This window comes from Tupaia chinensis, unplaced genomic scaffold, assembly GCF_000334495.1.
Source record: "Tupaia chinensis unplaced genomic scaffold, TupChi_1.0 Scaffold000093_1, whole genome shotgun sequence".
NCBI classification, from domain to species: Eukaryota; Metazoa; Chordata; class Mammalia; order Scandentia; family Tupaiidae; genus Tupaia; species Tupaia belangeri.
The window spans coordinates 1,056,771-1,070,176 of NW_006159555.1; the positions used below are offsets into that span (position 1 = coordinate 1,056,771).

The 13,406-nt window shown below is 40.2% G+C and overlaps 1 protein-coding gene across 8 annotated transcripts in view; it reads right to left on the bottom strand.

Annotated features, from left to right (window-relative positions):
* ELAVL2 (ELAV like RNA binding protein 2) overlaps nt 1-13,406 on the bottom strand; it is a 161,907-nt gene that overhangs the window by 44,727 nt on the left and 103,774 nt on the right. For all 8 annotated transcript variants that reach the window (XM_027769786.1, XM_014585785.2, XM_014585784.2 and 5 more), the window contains one exon: nt 2,696-2,799. In XM_027769786.1, the coding sequence (XP_027625587.1) occupies nt 2,696-2,799 (104 nt within the window). The remainder of the gene's footprint in view (nt 1-2,695; nt 2,800-13,406) is intronic.

Below are 13,406 nucleotides of genomic sequence, written 5' to 3' on the forward strand. Positions count from 1 at the left end.
TCTTTCCCTTCCTCCCGTGAGCACATGAGCCCTATGGCAAAATTTATGTGTATATAGAGACATTAGAGATATACATACACACAGAATTATATACTGTACATACAGAGTTTTTTAAGTTTATTTTATTCATGATAGAGAACATGTGCACAAGCTGGTCTAGGAAGAGGGCAATTTTCTTTAACAGGGTTTCCTCAATGCCATGATCCCATTTCCCTGGTCCTCTGGCTTATCAGACTCTTGAGTATGTATGCACATAATGTGTCTGTAGTATGCTTTCAATGACCCAGGAATCAGAATCCGCAGAATCAGTGGCTTCCGGCAATGCAGTTCAATTTGCTACCACTAGGCTGGGCCTTGACGGCACTATTTAAAGGTTAATCCCTGAGGCCAGCAAGTGGCATGGTGGTTAAGGGCATTGGGACTCCCAAATGGCTGACCGCAGTTTGAGCCCCAGACCTGGTGGCTTGCTTTCTCACTTTCTCTCTCTCAAATTAAACTAAGTATATGAGTAAAGTTAAATAAAATAATTCTTTAAAAAAAAAAAAAACAGGTTAATCTCTGACACAAAAAGTATGCAGAAGAGTGAAAACAATTTAAAAATTAATCAAGATTGAAAACCAGTAAAACAAACTTAAGACTTCACTATCTCAGACTATGCTATTAAAAATCTAAACTTTTGGGACCAGCAGTTAGCGTAATCGCTATGTCACTGAACTCCCATGTAGCCAACCGCGGTTCGAGTCCAGGACCAGGTGGCTTAAACACATGCTGGGCGCGTGTGCCTGCCCACGATCCCAACAGGAGAATAGAGGAGAAGGGATTGTGGCGTGGCCATCCCCACTGGGGGGGGGGGGGTGATTTCTCACTTTCTCTCTCTCTGTCCCTCTCTGTCTTTCCAGCGAGCGCACGTGCCCTATAGAAAAAACCTCCCCAAAAACAACAACAAAAAAGAATCTTAAAACTTTTTTCCTTCAAATTTGGTAACAGCAATCAGTTAACTTTCTGATAGGTGAATAATTTCATATCACATTTTTGAGATTGAACAACATCCAGAATTCTTGAACATCTCGTTTCTAAATGTATTTGAAATCCACGATGCAGTTTTGTTTCACTGAGAGCTGGTATGCATTTTTCTTATGGGCCAATAAATATTAAAAAATGAGATGTCAAACCTACTCAGGGCTAACAAATTACCTTAACTGACAATTCTAAGAGAAGCAACTTTTAAGCACAAAGATGACACTGCATTTCCAGATGGCTGAAAAAATGAGCAGAAATCTTCTAGACAAGTCTCTGAGCAAGATGGATACCACAGTCAGCCTTGACTAACTTCCCTTCACTACTCCAGGCTACAGTCTAAGCTGGTTTCTTAAATCAAGGGCTGGAAAATAGGTTCCAACTTGAGTCAATTGATAGAGGTTGTCTGGAAAACTATTTTGAAAAATATTTGAGAGCTACATCTAGACTCAGTGAGAAGGAGTGCCATGATTGATTGGCAATGTTTGCACTGGGCAAGAGAGAGTAAATTGATGGTGCATGTACTAGGAATTTGCTAGAGGCAGCACCCCTTTCACTTTCTAAAGGAAAAGAAATTTTGCTGCAAACTGGATTACACTTTCTCATTCAGGGGGAATCAATGTAAGAATTTCAAAAATCGAAAAAATTAAGTCTTGAAAACTATTAGGAAAAAATAACCTGTGTCAGGTAAGCTCTCCTACTCTCCTCAAAGCTGAATCTGTTAGAACAGTAAAGCTGTACCCCAAGCACCAAATTTGGCCTTCTACCTGTTTTTATATGACCCATAAGGTAAAAGCAGCTTTTACATTTCAAAATTAGAAAAAAGTAAGAAATTTTATGACCTATGGACAGTATGTGAAAGTAGTTTCAGTGTTTATGAAGTTTTCTTGGACCATGGTCACATCCATTCATTTATGTAATGACTGCTCTCACTCTCTCTAAGAGCAGAGTCAAAAAGTTTTGATGATACAGACTATGTCGGAACACCAAACCTGACATCTAATACCTGGCCCTTTACAAAACAAGTCTCCAAGTCTAAGATTCCCTCAAGTAATTTCTGTAAGGAAAAGGGAGAAATTGGGTCTTTGGAAAAGTTACGATCTATTTTTGCATAGAAAAACAGAAAAATACATCATGATTTTTTTGCGGGGGAGAGGTTTTTGCTATAGGGAGCATACACTCACCAGAAAGACAGAGAGACAGAAAGCGAGAATCACCCCCCAGGGGGGATGGACATACCACAATCCCTTTTCTTCTATTCTCCTCTAAGGATCTTGGGCACACATGCACGCACATGTGCCCGGCATGAGTTTAAGCCACAGGGTCCAGAACTCGAACTACAGTCGACTACATGGGAGTCCAGCGATGAAGCCATTATGCCAACTGCTGGTCCCACATCATGACTTTTTTGATGACCCAATAATTCAATAATTCAGTAGGCTTCATACAGGACTTATTTAAGAAAGTTGCTGCTCTATCCTTTTGTAATCACATGAATACTTATATATACAGTAATCATGAATAAGGTCCCCCACATCACGCAAGAAATGCGTCATAACTTTTTCAACAACCCAGTATATGGGCCCAAGATAAAAGAGGAAAGAAGTACAAGTAAACCTTAATTTTAAAAAAAAAGAATTCTGTTCTACATGTAAATAAAAAAATGTTTTTAACATACTTTTATTGTTTTGGTTTGAAGTCTCAATCCATTCAGGGTGTTGATAGCTTTCTCTGCATCCTTGGGGTCAATGTAGTTCACAAAGCCATATCCCAAGCTCTGTCCTAATGAAAGGGAAGGGGGAAAAAGGCATACATTAGTTCTACATTACTGACACAGATCAATTTTCATCTTGGCAAACAGTAGTCACTAACACCAGTGAATTTTCTTAAAAATTAAAAGAACTGTCATTGAGTCTTCTAGCAACATACATGCAGTCTTTCAATCTTTCTTTTCAATTATATGTGCAAATTTAAACATCAGTTAGAAATCAAAATATAGTGAGGTTTAAAGAATACACATCCCAAAAGTGTTCCACATACATGTCCCATACAAGCCAGCATGAGCCAGCAGCAAGACAACATTTAACCTGACAAACTTGGTGCAAATCATGAAGCTATGAGAAAAGGTGAATGGGAAAGACCTGTCCAGTTGTAATTTCCTTATCCATGAAACAGGAAAACAGCAAACCTCAACCAATAACCTTTCTGTATTCTGTGAACTGCACCTGATACATTACAGCCTTTACAAAGAACAATTTAGAGCCTAAAATGGAAAAGACTCGCACGTGTACATGTTGTGTACACATACAGGAGAGGTTTTCTAAAAGTTCATAGGCTATATCTACTATGTAAAAGTTATGCATGGATTTCAAAATAAACTTGTAGTTTAATTCCATTTTCCAATAACTTGAAGATCACCCTCACATATATTATACCTACATTTATTTTAGAGGAGAGCATCCTCAAATAAACTCAAACTGATTAATGGGGGCTTTATGATCTAGATAAAGAATAAAGAGAAATATGAACACAAAGATCTACACAGATGACATCCACACCAAAGAGAACATGTAGGAAGAAAAGAAAAATGGATATAAACAAAAATAACAAATCAGATCCTGTTGCAGTGGCACAGGCGGCAGCATACTGAACTGCAGTGCTGGAAGCCACATGGCCAACAAGAGGTTCCGTCCCAAGTCAATTCAAAACAGGCCGGGTGATGCCTGTTCTTAAGGTCCTGATGAGAAGAGCCAGGGAAAGGGGACTGTGCCATACTGAGACCCTTCAACGGTGCCAATTTCTTTCTCTCACTTACATGCATGTGCTCTCTTTAATGAGAAAAACTTAAAAGAAAACAGAGGAAAATATGGAGATATGGAGAAAAAGTTGTTTTTTTACTCCAGGGCATATGCACTTGCTGGAAAGACAAGAGAGATAGAAAGCGAGAAATCACCCCCAAGGGGGAATGGCGATACTACAATCCCTTCTCCTCCGTTCTCCTCTTGGAATCATGGGCACACATGTACCAGCAGCTGGTGTGAGTTTAAGCTGCCAGGACCAAGACTTGAACCATGCTCAACTAAGTGGAAGGTCTAGTGACATAACCATTACACCATCTGCTGGTCCCAAGGAAAGTTTATTAAAAGTCAAAACAAAGGGGCCAGCAGGTAACATAGTGATTAAGGTGCTAACTCCTATCTGGTCAACTGTAGTTTGAGTCCTGGACCCAGTGGCTTGAAACTCATGCCAGGCACATGTGCATGTGTGCCCAAAATCCCAAGAAGAGGATGGAAGAGAAGGGACTGTGACGCAACCATTCTCCCTAAAGGATCATTTCTCATTTTCTCTCTCTTTGTCTCTCCTGTGAGCACGTGTGCCCTATAGGAAAAATTTCCTTTAAAAAAAAAGGTGGGGGGGGGGTCAACAAACGGCATAGCAGTTATGTTGCTGGACTCCCACCTGGCCCACTGTGGTTTGAGTCCTAGAACTGGTGGATTGCAAATCATGCTGGGCACGTGTGTGTGTGCATGCCCAATATTCCAGGAGAATGGAGGATAACGGACTGTGGTGTGGCCATCCTCAATTGGGGGTAATTTTTCACTTTCCCTCTCAATGTGTCCATCTGTGTCTCTCTTTCCCCAATGAGGGTAAGCACACATGCCTAAAGGCAAAATTTTCTTTAAGAAGTCAAAATGAACTTATAATTTCCTGGAAGATACCCAATAAAGATCCGAATACTATAATTAAATATCATTTTACATCATTTTCATAGAGAAGTGAAAGGTTTATTCTTGATGGGACACCTCAGGTCAGATCCAAGTGGTTATAAATACGGGGACTTAGGACAGCCACTCCATTATCCTAATGTGGCTCCTTGTTGTGTGACATCAATGAAAAGAGATAAACAACACAAAAACACGTGAATGCATTTTGAAGACCACAATTCAAATTTGAGATAATTATAGGTAACATATGCCCAAAAGATATACCAGACACATGTGTGTATGTGCCCAAAACCATGACAGAAAGAAGAAACGGAAGAAAAAGGATTGCTATATGACTATGCTCCACTGAGTGTTCACTGATAAGCACACACACCTCAGACAATAAAAGAAATAATTTTTTTTTTGAGAGATTTTCGCTATAGGGCACGTGTGCTTGCCAGACAGACAGAGAGACATAGAGACAGAAAGCGAGAAATCACCCCCCAGAGGGGATGGTCACGTCGCAATCCCTTCTCCTCCATTCTCCTCTCGGGATCTTGGGCACGCACGCACACGAGCCCGGTGTGAGTTTTAAGCCACCGGGTCCGGGACGCGAACCGCAGTCGACTACGTGGGAGTCCAGTGACATAGCCATTACGCTAACTGCTGGTTCCCAAAAGAAATAATTTTTTTAAAATGGGAAGGGAGAAGTAAAACCTGAGCTTGTCTTGTTTCTCTCACATTAAAACTCACTTAAGTTTATTTTATTCACAGTCCTAGCAAAAAAAGAAAAAAGTCCCATGTAAAACCATTGCATTTTCGGGACCAGCAGATAGTGTAATGGCTACCTCGCTAGACTCTCATGTAGTCCACCACGGTTCAAGTCCCAGACCTGATAGCTTAAACTCACGCCGGGTACATGTGCACGCGTGCCCAAGATCCTGAGAGGAGAATAGAGGAGAAGGGATTGCGGCATGGCCATCCCCCATGGGAAGTGATTTCTCACTTTCTGTCTCTCTGTCTCTTTCTGGTGAGCACATGCACCCTATAACAAAATCCTCTCAAAAGAAAAAAAAAATCGCATTTTCAAGCATTTGGAGTTTTACTCATTTCAAAAGCATTTATCATGTGTCTACTGTGTACATAAGTGCCCTCCATGTTATGAGATGTGTTCCAGTTCTGTTGTCACTGAGCAGGATACAAACTGACTGAAGTAACAAAACTCTGCTTAAAGAATGGGCTGATGTTGGAAAGAACATGGGCTCTGGAGACAGACGTGTGAGTTCCAACTCTATCTCTGTCATTTACCAGCTGTGTGACTTTGAAGAAGCTACTTAACTTCTCTGAACCGCAGCTTCCTTATCTCTAAATGGGAGATAATAATTCCTACCCAACGAGGTTGCTGAGGCATTAAGAACATTCACTACTGACGAAACCAGATCACCCTCCTCAAAAGATGACATGAGGAAAAATAACATGGCTACTATTTGTTAAGGAGTTTAAGTATAATCATTTAAAGTAAAATCAGGAAGATGCTACAAATATAATGGGAAAAGGAAAAGGCAAGCTGAATATCATATTGTGTTGTTTTGTCACACGGCTATTACATGACAAATTTCCAATTGTGCCAGCACAAAGAGTCCAATTCTCTTTTCTACTGGCACTACCCTCTTAGCAGCTTCTAATCAGAGAACATTTTCAACCTTTGCTGCATGCAGTCATCTCTGAGAAAGCTAAAAGAAAAAAGAAAAGAAGCGCGGAAGGAAGACAGAAAGCGCTGCCTGAAGCCCACTCACAGATTCCGACTGGACCAGTCTGTTAGAAAGCACTCATACCAGTTGTTCAGAAACCTGGTGACTCTAACATACAAGCCAGCTGAGAAATCACTGTTTTAAATGTGAGATAATCCAGGACTACAAGTGGGCTTCTGGGAGTCCTGAGAGGGACCAAGTGCTGAAAATCTCGGCATGTGAAGTGACTCTGCAGGGAAGACTGCCTTTTTGCAGCTGCAGTTTTAAGATACGTATGGATGTCTTTATTTTTTTTTTTTCCTCGAAAATCTTCAACTTACCCATCGCTTCAAAGACACAGTTTATTGGTCTTTTGAGGTCAGTTTCAGGCACAGCAGTGCCCACTGGGGTCAGACTGCTGGACAGGAAGAAGCCTGCCCTGACTGGTGGCTGCTTGGCCGTTTTCCTACATTGGCCTCTGGTATCTTAGTCCTAGCAAGCCAGATACTGAAGGGTTTGTTAAACAAATGAACAAAAAGTTTAACAGCATTACTTATTTAACCAAAGGTATCATCACCATCCTCAGAGGGGCCCATCCATTCAATGGGTCTTTGATCTGATCCCTGGAGCAATGATGGCTAGCTCTAGTAAGTCAGTTAGATCTCTACTACCTGTAAATTAATTATACCTAGAAAGTATTTACCCCCAAATGCCCTCTCCTTCTCTTAAAAAGAGGTTCTCATTTTCCTAGGGGCATTATTGGGAAGGGTGACACCTATCAATTAGAATGTGTTTGAGGGCTAGTCATATAGCCTAATGGTTATGGGAGCCGATTCCACATGGCCAACTATGGATTGAATCCCAGTCTCAGCATCTTAGAAAACATTCCCTCCAGGCACATGTGCTTATGTGCCCCAAATCCCAACAGGATGAAAAAATGGAGGACAAGATATCATGGTGTGAACATACCCACAGCAGGGGAGTAGGGAGGAGATGTCTGTTGCTCACGCTTGCACGCATTCTCTCTCACACTCTCTCTCTCTGACAAGCACACCTGCCCTCTGGCAATTAAAAGAGAAGAAAAATAATATGCTTGAGGTAAGCAACATTTTAATATTATCCTAAGCAAAATAATGTGAAAGGAGGTATCTGCTGCTAAAAGGCTGAATCTCTAAATTGATGTTTGTAGATGCATTAAAATGTTGACACGGCAACACAAGGAAGTTAGAAACGTAACAGATTTTCACTGTAAAGTGAATTAGTGAAGTCAGCAAGTATTAGATATTTAAGCTATATTAAAGCATCACACAGATGACACACCAAGATAGGGTAAGACTCTTCCCATTCTCACCTTTCAGTTAAATGGTATTTTACTGTTTAATTATGGCCTCACATTAATCATGTTCAATATTCAGATTCTTCTCCTATAATAGAGCAATGATTACGGAAACTCTGTAAGGTCAATCAGCCTGTACAAATCAAAAAGGCAAGTAGAAAGTAGTATGTCAGGTCTTGATTCTGGACCTGAACTTAAGCTATCTTCAATATGACCTAAGTCTAATGTAACCAGACATTCTCTGATCAAGTTTTACTACAACACACTGCTTATTGGTTACCTAGTATCTCAAATTTAGGTACATTTTTATGCACTATAGCTTTACCATATTAAATGAATTCTTCTATTTTTCATTCCTATGGTAACATAAATTATTTATATAAGACACATTTCTGGTTATTACCAGTGAGTGTGGATAAAAAGAAATAACCGTAGCAAGTAAAAATAAAATAGAATAAAAAAGCAACAACGAACACCACCTTGGCCCGCATTCCCTTTTCCCACTCTCGTATGCATCAGTCAGTAACAGGCATGAGCCACCAGGGAAGGCTTAGAAACCAACCACCATTTATCCGTATCATCCAAATCTATTTTCACATCACTCTGAATTTAGAATGTGCATATTGATCCCCAAATCAAGAATTGCTTCTTAAACATTTTTTATAAAGCTCTTACATTTAAAGTCCAAATGTAACCATTACAGAAACTAACATCATAAAAACAAAACACTAACCAAAATGACCAAGCTAAAACTCTTCCCCAGAAAACAACAACAACAAAATACAAATAAAAAACAAATCCTGCTTTAAAAAGCAAAAAATAAATAGATAAAGAAACACCCCCCACCACCACCACCCCCGGCTAACAGAACATCAAGAACAGAGATGGCTCTGGACAGAGGCACAGCAGGAGCACCGTGTTCTCTGAGGTTGATCCACACAGGAAGGTTCCAGCTTCACATCCAGAGTCCTCCTTGAACTGCCAGGAGTGCCGACGTACTATGATCCTGGGGGCTGGCAAAAGCTGGCTGTGAATCACTGCATCAAGACCCTGTTGGCGGTACTGTCTCCCTCTCACAGAAGATATAAACAAATTAAAAAAAAAAAAAAAAGCACGCAAGGACCAGGTCAATACTAGCTACCTGTGGTCACATGCTCTTAAGAATTGGGGCAGGGACTCTAGGATTCACTAAGGAAAATGCTGTCTGAACTGGAATGAAACCCACAAGCATTGTGCAGGCACTGCAAGGTGCAGGTCAACACTGCACTTCAGCACACGTATTCTGTATGCCGCCGTGTGTGAGTGCCTTTTGTTCTGCATCCTCCTTTTTAAATCTAACATACATATATGCCACGGAAAAAGATCCCTGCTTCACGAGAGATGGAAAAATCACTTACAAAATGCTCCTGGTACAAGGAGAACGGTTATAAAAAGGCTGCTTAGAACCATGGTCAAGTGATCTATAGCACAGAACTGAACACTCCATGGGCCTTTAAATGGGACCAAGGACTCTTGAGAACAGAGCTGGGGTCATAGCAGGAAGAGGGAAACAGAAAGAGACTCCATTTAGTCACAAAGCACTACTGTGGGAAACACAGTAAACGCCAATTCATCCCAAACTGTGCGTAATTCAAAGCATCAGCCATTCCCTTGGTGCCCACATTGCTTTTAATAGCATACTTTAATTAAAAATGTAATTGCATATTTTAATTAAAAATACACAATCTTCTGGACCTGTTTCATTCAGAGGTCACTTTACTTAGTCTCTTCTGTATCAAATTACCCCTTCCAGTTTAAAGGTAATAGAACTACCATAATTTTTTATTACAAGCTTGGCACATGAATTCAGTTCTACCCAACCAATATTAAATGAGACCCCCCCCATGTGAAACTGTGAAAAACTAAATTTTATATTAAAATGTCATCCTACATATTTTTCATCTGCATTACACAGTCAATGATTATGAAAAGGCTACTTTTTGCTAGGTGCTGAGAATACCACAGAGACAAAAAAAACTCCTTATAAAGCTTACAGAATTCTGACCGAGAAACAAGTGAACAAATTCACTTAAAGACAGTGCAGGAGAAGGCTTCATCATAAAGGTCACACTGGCTCCCAGAACTGAGAGAAGCAGCTCAGAGTCTGTAACAGTTGAAATTTGCACACAGACTTACTTCAGCTCAGTTTCTACATCTGGGTGTCACACCCTGCCAGGTCTACCAGCTAAATCTGCCCCTCCTCCTTTGCAACAGCAACAACTCTCACGTTTTGTATCACTACCTATCCTAACCAATTGCCTCTTCCCTAGATCCCTATTAATTTGAAAATTGGCCATTTCCATCTAAGTGATCTTTCTACAAGCAAATCTGACATGTTCTGATGGCCAAGGTCATCACTGGCTTGTTTACTTTGACGTTAGCTCAGCTTCCACTTTTACATATATACTCAAAAATGCACATTTAGTTTCCTATGCCTGGAACTCATCTTTCCAACAGGCCAATTCCCATGTATCCTCTGAGACTTTCTCTGAAACTGTTTCCTGCTGCAACTGGCCCCACCTACAACACCCACTACTCCATGTTGCTCCCTTAGTTGTTACAACCTCTACTATCATGCCTTTACTACATGGACGTACTGAGTCGATTCAGGTGCCTCCTCCCCCAATAAGATGCTGCGAGATAGCATAAGCCAAGCATCGTTTGTGGAAAAGATCCTACTGCCACACATGCAGGAGCAGTAACCCAGGCACTAGTATGCTGCCCTGTAGTGCTGGAAACCATATGCCCACTGTGGGTTCGGATCCCAAACAGATTTGAAGCAGGCAGGGCAGACTAGCTGGAGGGCTGGGGAGAGGATTTGGGTAAGACAAGACTCCGTTAAAGGTACCCCAACCCACACTTCTCTTTCTCTCATTAAAGAAACAAAACTTAAAAAACAAACAACAAAACACTAGCACAGATTATTAACAAAATGTCTAGTAATTGAATGAATGAACAAACAAATGAAAAAATAAAAGAATCTTGTCTCCAGGTCTGCATTCCAAAAACGTATGGCTTAGGAGAGGTGCCCTTATAAACATGCTCCCCATGTCCCTACATCGTTCCAGATGGATTACAGAACATGTGGAGACAAGATGCTCAAATGCTACAGTATTCTGTCTTCACAAGGGAGTGATGTATGTTTTTTTAAAACAGTTCATATAAAAATTTTCACATGAAAATTTTCTACAAATACCACCAAAATGAAATCTCAATTTTAAAAAATAATGTCATCTAGAGTAATTTGACAGATTTACATAAATCTGTTTCACAAATCTCTAAGTATGAATTATGAGATGTCAGCATATAATTTTGTTGAAAGTGCTTTTTCACTAATATAATTAAGTCTGCCGAGACTATTCATGTACAAGTCAAATAAAATGCAGAGTGAATTCTGTAAAAACCTGGTAGTTGAATCAACAATAAAAGGTGACTACACTGATTGATGTGTATCTATTATTTCATTTAGAGCAGTAGTAATGTTTTATGAAATAAAAGGGAATAAAAACAGCATGCATCTTTTTAAAGATACAGGTTAGCAGAAACAGGTCACTATAGTCCTCTCTGGCAAGCAAGACTCTTACAATCTGAGGCCTAATAATGCAACACTTGGGGGAGAAACAGTCAAAATGAAAAGATTTTTTGCATTCAAAGACAGCTCCTTTGTAAAACTGCATACTTTAACCAAAAAAAGAAAAAAGAAAAATTGATGTAGGAAAGGAAAATTTTCATTCCAAGAGGGCATTTTTTATTTAAAACAAAGATCTGATTCCCTCATTGTAGCGCCCTTTTTCCTCCTCCCTCCCAAACACAATGAAGTTGCAAATGTGTTTTATTTCTTCAGATGGACTTTCTGTTCTTGCGCACTCCTTCTGTGTATCTGTTCAGACAGACTGTGCATTGCAACTCTGGCACCAAAGCAATACTCACCAGACTTTATAAAGGAGCTTTCTTAATACCTCAGCTCTGATACATAGCAAAACATGTGGGTACCACAAAGCAGGGAAGACGTTAGAGAGAATCTGAGAAAAGGGATGCAGTGCTCTCTAGGAATGTCTCTCTCCAAATTGTAATTCCTGTCTTAGTCAGAGTCTCCTCCAATGCAGAGGGTCCTTCCATTTAAACACACTACTGATTCAGGTCAAATTAAACAGGTCCTCCTTGCTGCCCTCTACTGAGTAAGATCAAATTGTGAGGCAGAAGACTGGAAGATCCTATTAGTACAGCCCAAGACTGCCTCCCTGAAAGATCAGAGCATTTTTACCAGCTTCCCAAAGGGCATTACCAGGGATTACCACAAGGATAGAGAATTCAACTTAGATACTCACATAATACCGAAACAGATGGCTCACTTGAAGACTCATCTTCCACCCAAATGCTAATAAAGCTGGCCTGAAAGGCCCTAATACTTTTAAATGGTTTTCAGGGCTTCACAGATACAGGGAGATGTTCTAGAAGAGTTTAAATTGTAACTTTTCTGCTGAAATCAAAGTTGTAAATAGTGATCATTTGGTAAATATTAACTAAGCAGCCTAATTCTAAAGGGAGCAGTTAATGTCCTCAGCACCAGGGCACTTTCCTTTCAAGTTAATTTTAATGGCCATATCTGTCCCGATTATGCAACTGGTAGAGCCCTATTTTCCAATAGTTCCAGTCCCAGTAATTATGAATCTGCTGGCAATGCAGCGTGACCTTGCTTAAGTTGGTGAAACTGTGGGTTCTTAATACATCACATTTTCAGACAACATTAAGAACTCCCACACAATTCAGTCTCAGGCAATCAAGAACAGAAACAGCATATTAAATCCTCTAAATTCTTAGGATATACTGCACCGGGTATTGAGGTATCTTGCATCCAAGATCCACAAGGTTAGAAAAATGACTCTTGATCTGAAGTGGGGAAACAAACCAATCCTGCCTCTTAAGGTGAGACTTTTCAGGGCAGGTTCTGTAGTTTGCAACTGAATGAGCAAGCAAGAAAGTGTGGCATTTCAGCACCATCATGCAAACAGAAGCCAGTTCTCATTACTTATTGATTTAGGTAGTTTCCCTGGAAGAATGATCAGCAGTTCTACCTTCAAACACTGGATACTGCTACTGTGATTAGAGCAAAAGCCAAAAAACCATCCAGTAGTAGCCAGAAACCAACAGTTCAAAATAAGTAAATAAATAAATACAGTTAGGGTTAGGTCGTTAACAACTCTGAGCTGACATATGATCTGTTTTCAATGAAAGGTTTGGGCCTGCTACAATAGTCTCATTTCCTTGTTAATTATAAATAACTAAATACAGATTCCTCCTCCTCCCCCAACAGGGGTTTGCGGTATCTGCTTTATCTTATGCTTTCTTAAAAGGCAATAGAGTTGTTCAAGTAAATATCAGTTGGGATGTGGGCAAAGGAACTATAATCCTCAAAATAGTATTGTGGTAAAGAGGGAAACCAGTTAACAACTGTGGTAGTAAAAAGGGCATCTGCTGTTGCTTTTGCTACCAGCTGGTGTCAATCCTCACATACACACGCTCAAGTTTGCGCATGCACACATACACACGCACAAAGAAATCAGTAAGCAACAGTCCAGC